Source organism: Morus notabilis, unplaced genomic scaffold (assembly GCF_000414095.1).
Source record: "Morus notabilis unplaced genomic scaffold, ASM41409v2 Scaffold329, whole genome shotgun sequence".
Lineage (NCBI taxonomy): Eukaryota > Viridiplantae > Streptophyta > Magnoliopsida > Rosales > Moraceae > Morus > Morus notabilis.
The window spans coordinates 842,216-851,339 of record NW_010358084.1 but is presented as its reverse complement, the minus strand read 5'-3'; the positions used below and the strand labels follow the sequence as shown (position 1 = coordinate 851,339).

The following is a 9,124-nucleotide window of genomic DNA, read 5'->3' as shown; positions in this document are numbered from 1 at the left end:
AAAAGAGGAAATTATTATTATTATTTTTTTTGAAAAAAAAGCAGACTCTCTGAGATCAGATGGTAGTAGCCTAGTAGGACAGTTCGTATAGCGGAGGAGGAGGAGGAGGATAGGACGAGGAGAGAGAGAGAGAAGTTAGAGAGAGAGAGATGGGGAATCCGAAGCAGAAGTGGACGTCGGAGGAAGAAGAAGCGCTGAAAGCGGGAGTGGCGAAACACGGAACTGGAAAGTGGAAGGATATTCAGAGAGACCCCGAGTTCAATCCCTATCTTCTCAATCGCTCCAATATTGATCTCAAGGTCTCTTTCTCTCTCTCTCTCTTCGTTATTTATTTTATTTTTGTCTGTGATTTTTTTTTTTCTGCGTTCGAAACGCAGGAATGGGTTTTTGGCCTTAATCAAGTTTTTTTTTCGGCAATAGTTGTTAAATTTGTTGACTTCCAGTTCACCGAGTCATTATTACTGACCATAAATTTGTAGCTGTTTATGTGGCCAAGAAGTTTGTTGAAATTGATGTGAAATCGCAACCATTTTTTGATATTAGTGTGCCGGATTATGGAGATTTTGTCCTTTTCTTTAATAACTAATTATGGTTTATTGGAGAATATATTGACATAATATGAGCTATCAGCAAGAAGATAGATAAATCTTATAAATTGTTCTTGTGTCTAACCTGGGACGAGTTTATTTACTTATTTATTTTGGGGGTTGCACAGGATAAATGGAGGAACATGAGTTGTAGTGCCAATGGGCAAGGACCCCGGGAGAAGTCAAGAAACTCGAAAGCAAAAGCGAACACAGATGTTCCGGCTGCTCAACCGTCCGCTGCACAGACTGCCACTACCGTTCCAGCTGCACGTGATGCAGCAGCGGCCCCAAACCTGGATGATTCTTCTAAAGGCGCATCGGACGGAAAGAATTTCTCAATGTACGAACCGTTACTTGTTCTAGCCTCCTTGTTCTGTTTTTAGTGAATGTTATGACATAAAGAGCATGGTATGCTATGAAGTTTTCACCGCATAGTGCATATGTTTTCATTAGACAAAACAATATCAGAAGTGAGGGATGATGAGTGAAAAAACATGTATTTGTGATTTGTGATACGGAAGAAGATAGTTTATAGGATCTTGTAATATGGCACCAATATGCTGATCGTATAGCCAGCTAAATTGTCAGGAAAGAGGGATTTCATTTGATGTATGTGAAGCCTAAGGCATCATTCCAGTAGTAACTAGATGAAAAATAGGCAACTTCCTAATCGAAGAATGCGATATTTAACTAGTTCTGATTGTTAGATAGGGATTGCTATGTTAACATCTAATCCATTGATGTAGATCTTCTTTTGGATGTTTTTTAAGGATACTCTGCCATAGCAAAGTCTCCCTTCTCCCGTGTTTGATTACAATACATAAGCATGCTCTCATAGCCATTTAGAACTCAACAGTCAACATAAAGTTTGACTAATGGGAAACATAATTTTGGGTTAGAAGGTTTTGTACCAACAGTCAAGCATAATGCTGGCTTATGTGATTGTCTCCAGATTAACATCTTAGTTAACTGTCTGACTGGAACAGGATTGTACTCTTGCTATGCAGTTTACGAATTTACAAAAATTCTCTACTGAAAATCAATATTACAAACAATTGTTTTTCCAACATTGTCTCTATGGTTTATTTTACTGCTGTTTTTGTCCACTTTCTTTTTTTTTTTTAATGTAATTCCACATCATCCAAAATTTCCCTAATGCTTTCCTTTTCTTCTTGGCCTTTATATTTTCTGTTGTATGATGTATATATGTATTACAGGTACAATCAAATGATTTTCGAAGCACTTTCTACCTTGAAAGAACCAAATGGATTGGAAACTAGTGCAATTGTGAGCTTTATCGAGGTATGCTTGAGATTACTAGCAAAAGGTTCTCGAAATCAAGGTGTAATTTGCTTCCAAGGATAAAAATGAAGAAATGCCATTATAATTTGTCTGGTTCAAAGAAAATACGCTTATGTTATGCAAGTTAAAGCAGACGTAAAATAAGTTGAAAAGCACAGTGAGATATTAAATTATGCACAAAAAGAACAAATAAGAGTTTTTGTGGAATTAGCTAGTGTTAACTCTCACCTGAATAAGGATTTGAAGCTGTCAAACCTGAACTCTCAAACCCAAAGTAATCATATTAAGAACTCCTGGACTATTGAACTTGAGACTCTGGCATATGGAAAGGATTTCTTATTATACCTAAATACAAGAGAACTTCAGTTACATTATGGCAAAATTATCTAGCACTAGTCTCAAGTTTTGTACTAAAACTTAATTTTTAGGGCACCAGGTGCCCAACTCATAAAACTCTGACTAAATTTGAGTTAATTGTTCTTCTATAAAAATCTGGGTTGTGTCTTTATAGTTATTTGAGAATTGGTAGACTAGATGATGCATCGTAATGGAAGACGGCTTGTCTATAAAAGTTTAATTGCTCACATGGGCTGTGGCAATAAGCTTCTTTTAAGTGTATGAATGGAAAGGAAAAGGGAAAGCATCTGTTAAGAATTGGCATTAATTTGTTTGCATCATATTATCAGACTTACAAGGAGGTCTATGCTAAGTTAAGTTTTATTCTCTTTAACTTTAACATTGCGTGGGTTTTCAGCTCTAAACAAAGTATCACAATATTGTTTCCTACATGACTTATGCAGCAAAGACATGAGGTTCCCCAAAATTTCAGGAGGTTATTAAGTACAAGATTGAGAAGGCTGGTTGCACAAGATAAACTTGAAAAGGTTTGTTTCTGTTTATTTTCCCTTTTTTTTTTTTGGTTTAAAGTGCTTTTAACAAAACTATCTTCTGGATCGATTGATATGTTACTCTGAAACAGACATTTCAAGTTGCGTATCTTATATGCTTTACGCACTTTTAGTATGGTTGGGTAATAGAAACTAAAAGTTCCTGAAGGTAGTTTGCTGCAAGTTGAAGATGTTAATTTGCTTGAGTGTCTGGCTTTTAAGTTTTTTTTTTTTTTTTTTTTTTTTTTTTTTTTTTATTTGCTTAACCTTTGCTTAACCTTCTTCATTTTCTCATAATGGTGTCGGGAAAAGTTTGGTTTCCCTGCCATTTCCCGCCCCCCTATTGTCCATCTCCCGGTATCATCAAGTCCTCTCCAGACTCTGTTATGGACGAAGGAGTGGATCAATGTTGTTCTCTTTTATGGCATTGCATATATGTGGTGCTTAAACACTTAGGTTATTATAAAATTTTAATCTTAAGCTACAACACTGTCCAAAAAAATGCAGATCCAAAACTGCTACAAGATGAAAAGTGATGCAGATGAAAAGCTGCAGCACAAGGATGCCTCATTTGGTACGAAAACTCCCGTACCAAAAGTGGAGAACAAACCTCGACAATTTCAAAATTCCACTTATAGGGCTCCTAACGATTCAGTGGAGGAAGCAGCGATAGCTGCTGCCTACAAGATAGCGGAAGCGGAAAATAAGTCGTTTGTGGCAGCTGAAGCAGTGAAGGAGGCAGAGAGAATTTCGGAGATGGCCGAGGAGACGGGGTCAGTTTTGCAATTGGCGAAAGAGATCTTTGAGAAATGTAATAGCTGAATTTGACTCTTGCCTTGGTTCATATTTTGGATTTTTCACATCAAGAACTGCTTTTGACAATGCGAGTTTTCGTAACTTGACAGGTTCACAAGGTGAAATTGTGCTGGCTGCGTGAGGGATGGATCCACACCGTATTGGAAGATGACCCTTTTAATTAGAATTTGTAAATTTTTCATGTTTTACTTTCTTTTTTTTTTTTCCCTCACTCTCTTTCAGGTACAATGAAATTAATTTTTTCATTGTTTAGTTACTTTTACTAATAATTATTCGTGCATGTTTTCGGCATGGACCTAACTACGGAGGGGGGGGAAGTCATGTATATCAAATATTGACAGGCTTGGATGCTGTCATACCGTCACTTTTTGCTAACTAGAGAAGCTAGAATTTATATTACGGAAGAGTAGAACGAATTTTCTTTTCAGTTGAATCCTTTTCTTTTCCTAAAGGCTACCGTTTCACTTTGTCTCTTGCAATAATACAACAGAAAAAGGGGAGGAAAAAAGAATAAAGCAAAGTTATAAACTTCAAATTTGGCCACGCATGGGTCACGCAACTGCTTGATAAAAGATAATGTGCTAAAATTGCGTTTAGAATTGGTTTTAAAATGATTTTTTTTAATAAAAAGTAAAAATAAAATTATTTTGAGAATCATTTTGAGACTAATTTTGAAATTGTGTTTGACTGACTTTTTAAGAGATTATTTTGAGTATAATAAAAAAGTAAAATAATATTTATAAATTAATATATTATAATATTGTTGATAAGTACTAAAAAATAAAAACTAAAAAGTGAAAATAACTTTCAACTGTTTTTTAATTCATTTACAAAAATCATTCTCACTGTTTTCGTTTTCAAAACATTTACTAAATAAACGCCGTTCGTTTTTTAATTTTTACTTCTCGAAATACGTAAAGACTATTTTTAAAAACGGTTCCAAACACGCACTTAAAAATTGCAATTCTCTTCTTGCTCCATCCCTATGTGTTGCCTCCTCATTTAGCCGCAATCACGAGTTCTTATATTATTTTTTACTAACTAGTAACAGACTAACAGAAGTATTAAAATTGCAATTTAGAATCAGCTCGTGGGTAGTTTATTGCCATTTTCAATTGTAGGGACAGATGTTTAGTTTGGTATTACTTTTTCCTCCCAAAATCAACTTCTGCTTATAGCAGAAGCTGATTTTAGTGTTGGTAAATTTCCTTAAAAGTGCTTTTTGAAGAAATTTTTAAGAATCTACAATCAAAATTAGAAGCAGTCTAAAGACAACTTTAGCTTTTAGATTGTGCAGGAATCAACATAGTATAATCAATGAAACTTTCATAATACCTATAAATACCCCTAATGAAATTTAAAATTTACAATCTTCTCAATTTAAAATTCAAATTCAAATTCATAATATAATATAATAATATAATAATATAATTGTAATATTGTAACAAACAATATTAAATAAATATTATAATATTATAATATGTTTTATAATATTATAATTATATTAACTATTTTAATAATATTATTATATTTTATATCATTATTATATAATAATAGTTTTTTTGTATTATATTAAATATAATAATAAATATATATTATATTATAATTATATATATTATATTATAGTATAATATAATATAGTCGCAATTTTTAACTATCCACAACAATTCAACCTCATAATTTACCAAACGCTATTACACTGATTTTGGAACCAGCAAAGTTACTATAATTATAGTTTACCAAACACTCAGCTGCTTTTTGTAATAGCTGCTTCTTCCTTCAGCACATCTAAAAGTAATTTTTTTAAAATCTACAGCACTATCAACTAAGCCAAAGTGAAATAACCCCTTGTTCAGGGGTCAAATATAAAACTAGCACAAGTTAAAAAGAACATGAGCCATAATTTCCTTTTTGTTGAATAGATAAATTCTAATTCATAACATAAAATAATGCGAAAAACGTCATTGTAGTGACCGATCTTAGCTTATCAAAATTTACTAAGTCTTGAAATCTTTTTGGCTTAAGGGAGTCAAAGACGGGTAATCTTGACAAATACTTTTTAAAAGTGCATGAGTTTTAGTTAAATAATTACACTAATAAAAGAGTATTTATTAAAAATAAAGAATAAAGGTCCAACAAAGTAATTGAATTTAAACATGAAATGGCACCGGCTTTGGACCTTTTGTAGATATTTTCTATTAGTCCCTTGTTAGTAACGTCAATGGATTCTTATGTTAATCTCCGCTTCTCATGAGTTCTGCCGACGAAGAATTCTTCAGTAGTTTATAAAAAATACCGATAAGATTTCTACAATTTTTCTTACTTTTTTATATGATTATGGTATTGATCTAATAGTCCGGAGTGCATCACACCGTGTGAATATTTTGTTTATGCATATATCTCAAGTTTCAAAACTTTTTCCCCTTTTCCAATTAAGTGACGGTTTCTAAAGAGGGAGCAACATGATAAGGCTAACTTTTCTTGACCTTGCTTGAGGCTTGAGCGAACCCTTTTCTCCTTTTCTCAGTGCTTTAATTGATAAGCAAGCTTTTATTTATTTATTTATTTATTTATTTTTAATACGGTGTAAGGCTTACAATTCCTACTTTATACAAGAAATGAAACTACCAAAATTCGAACTTATTCAAACTTGATGGACACAACGCACCTAATCATTTAAGCTAGCCTCAAGTGGGGTGGTTGCAAGCAATTCAACAGCATAACTAACATATGTCTGGACGACTTGTTTATGAGACCGGGGAGTAAAATATAACAAGTAACAACACGTCGGAACTTCAGTACAAGTACGAGATAAAAGAGGAAAAAAAATGACATCTATGGTCGCAATCAATAACCATAGAACACAGTTAAATTGCACGTCAAAAGTACTTGAGGCAATCAACTTGACAAATCACGTAAGATCAAAATCTATGCATAATTCCAACAGATAACTGATCGCCGTTCATCTTCCTCAGAATAAATATTCACGGATCCAATATGCACAGCAAAGAAAACAAGGCGTTATTGCCTGGAATAAAAGTGTCGTCTCAACACATTGTCTCTCTAACATGCATAACAAAATCTCATCCTTTGGTGTTGTTGCAAAAGAAAACAAGACAAGAATGCTAATAATAATGACGATAAAACAGACAGTTTGTTTCAGTTTGGAGTGCAAAGCTAAAACCAAAAACTTATGCCAAACTACAACAGTACCAGCCCGAGCTCCGACGGTTTCAACTCGTTCCTTATCCGATAGTTGTAAAGATAGTAGTGAAGCTGTCCATCGCCCGGTCCAAATTTCAGCTCTTTCAGGAAGGACTCGTTCTCCATAACATCCAATGCGTTGAAAACATCGAAATCCTTCTGTTTTGCCACAATGAGAGCATCATTCATCAGCTGAAGTAATGGAGTCTTAGTGGCCACATTGTAATATGAGTAAGCGGCTTTCAGAGTTGAGTAAGTTTGATTGCCAAGGATCGACGAAGGAAGAGTGTAGAAGCTGCAGAAGTCAGTGATCTCATGAGTTTCTGGGCTCTCAACCAGATAACTATCCACTACGCTCTCGAAAGGCAGAAGCCAATGCTGCACATCATCCTCGTCAAAATCAGGCGCAACAACAAACTGGCTCAAGTAGTTCCTGAGCAACCGAGTAACAGCAGGAACATCACGAAGCTCCATCTTTCTAAATCCAGGAGTCACCGGTGAATCTGGCAACTTATACAGTTTCACAGTTCGGCTCATTGTCATCCTCGCACCAAGCCTCGAGAACCCAACATCAATGAGCTTCTTCGGGTTGAGAGACCTATGCCAGTACTGGCAAGTCGTTATAGGAGTCGGAAGAACCACTCCAGCAGTGTAAGCCGCCTGCCATATATTCTCCAAGTGAACCCTCCTAGTGACCTCCTTGATCATCACCGGTGCAAGCCTCTTCGACCTGAGCTTCTTATGAACACACAGAAAGTTGATCTCAGCCATCTTCACAACCTCATCCCGAACCCGAATTCTAGCAGGGATTCCAGTAATAAAAGCGACCAGCTTCTTCGACACCTTAGCACGAACACCAATGTGCCAGCTCTTGAAGTAACCTGGAGGGCGCAAAGCCCAACTAAGGAACTCCTTGGAATAGTTGAACCTAAACATGTTCTCATCATCCTCAACATAATTGTTCATCAAAAGTGTGTAAACCTCATTGCAAGTCTCTTCAGATTCCATGTCACAAGTTGCCCATTCATAAGGGCTGGGAAGGTTGTAAGGCTCAGGCTTGACTTCAGATAATGGTGTGGGAGGCTCAATGGGACCCTCCCGCAAACTAGAATCACCAACATCCTTAAATTGCCCAACTGGTTGGGTCTCCCAAAATGCGTGTCGTTTGCTAACAGACATTGAATCTTGAAACCTACGGACTATAGTTTCTAGTGAGCTATCCTCTTTGGAAACCGGTTTTCGATCAGAATCATGATCTGGGTTTTCTTTAACAGACCCAGGAGGAGAATTGTTATCACCCATTCCCCCGATTTATTCCTATCAACCAAAAGAACAAAAAGTTTGAAATTTTAACCCAAAATAATCAGCACCAAATACGATCTTCTATAAAAAAACAAAATAAGGAAAAACAAAAACAAAAACCCATAAATGTTTGACGATCCAGAAAAAGTAAAGCTTCGATTTCAGAATCTATGAATATCAAATTAATGAAATATAGGAAAAGAAGCTAAAACAGATCTGCGAAAGCCAACATAAATAACAAAAGAAATACTAAATTCAGAACTCACAGGATTATTAGCTTCTGATGAGAGCTAATCGGATCTTGATTTTGATTTTGGGTGAGAGAGAGATAGAGACCTTGTTTAGGGTGAGAATTTCAAAGGTTTGTGTGGAAGAAGCAGCTTGGAGATGCCTTGGATTAGGAGAATACGAGGAGTGGAGTGAGTATTGTGGGTTTTGGAGAATAAATGAATAATAACGAAACAGAGGAATCGCAAACATAAGGTTCATTCTTCAGATTACAGAACCAAACTAGACGACTTGGGTGGTGCTTTTGGGTTGATGCAGGTTGTGTCTCAGGCGGCGGATGCAAAGAAGGATGGAGCTTTCTTGAGAAAATACAGGGGTTCAACTTATGTTTTAGTCGTGGAGGTAAAGAGAAATAGCAAGGGACAAAAAAGGATGAAAAAATCGTGGCCGTTCTGGTTCAAACCCAGTGAGATTTTCAAGTTCAGATAAAACATTAACACAAATCGGAAAGGTCAGATCAAAAAATTTTCACAGAAAACGGAGAAAAAAAGGAATCATACTCTGGTGGTGGCGGCAGAGGAAATTCCGGCAACGGCGTGGTGGATCGGAAGGCGGCGGCGGCGTCCTCGACGGAAGCGGTGCTGGGTCTGGACGAGAGAGAGGCTGGGTCTGGACAAGAGAGAGAGATGGGTGAGATGCGTGGGTGAGAGAAATGGTGGAGCAAATTGTTTCCCGTAAATATTACTTTCTTGAGAATCTGAATAAGGGTTTAGAATTACTCTAAAATGGAGTAATGTG

At 36.0% G+C, this 9,124-nt stretch overlaps 2 protein-coding genes across 2 annotated transcripts; one reads left to right on the top strand and one right to left on the bottom strand.

The window, feature by feature from the left end:
- LOC21409937 (telomere repeat-binding factor 4) lies at positions 1-3,999 on the top strand. Its single transcript, XM_010091781.2, has 6 exons — positions 1-299; positions 716-927; positions 1,805-1,889; positions 2,690-2,773; positions 3,284-3,587; positions 3,682-3,999. Exons 1-6 carry the CDS (start codon positions 150-152, stop codon positions 3,711-3,713), a joined length of 867 nt encoding a protein of 288 aa, XP_010090083.2. The 5' UTR covers positions 1-149; the 3' UTR covers positions 3,714-3,999.
- Positions 4,000-6,502: 2,503 nt separating this feature from the next.
- On the bottom strand, positions 6,503-9,124 carry LOC21409936 (glycylpeptide N-tetradecanoyltransferase 1). The gene is made up of 2 exons (XM_010091780.2): positions 8,887-9,124; positions 6,503-8,113 (listed from the first exon to the last, which is right to left on the bottom strand). The coding sequence occupies exon 2, from the start codon at positions 8,096-8,098 to the stop codon at positions 6,794-6,796; it is 1,305 nt and encodes a 434-aa protein (XP_010090082.1). The 5' UTR covers positions 8,099-8,113; positions 8,887-9,124; the 3' UTR covers positions 6,503-6,793.

What these genes read in the sequence shown, in the direction of transcription:
- LOC21409936 (XM_010091780.2), bottom strand. Translation starts at nt 8,098, where the DNA reads ATGGGTGATAACAATTCTCCTCCTGGGTCTGTTAAAGAAAACCCAGAT.
- LOC21409937 (XM_010091781.2), top strand. Translation starts at nt 150, where the DNA reads ATGGGGAATCCGAAGCAGAAGTGGACGTCGGAGGAAGAAGAAGCGCTG. An exon ending in GACGGAAAGAATTTCTCAAT is followed by an intron (nt 928 to 1,804) that starts GTACGAACCGTT and finishes TATGTATTACAG; the next exon opens with GTACAATCAAATGATTTTCG. An exon ending in CAATTGTGAGCTTTATCGAG is followed by an intron (nt 1,890 to 2,689) that starts GTATGCTTGAGA and finishes TGACTTATGCAG; the next exon opens with CAAAGACATGAGGTTCCCCA.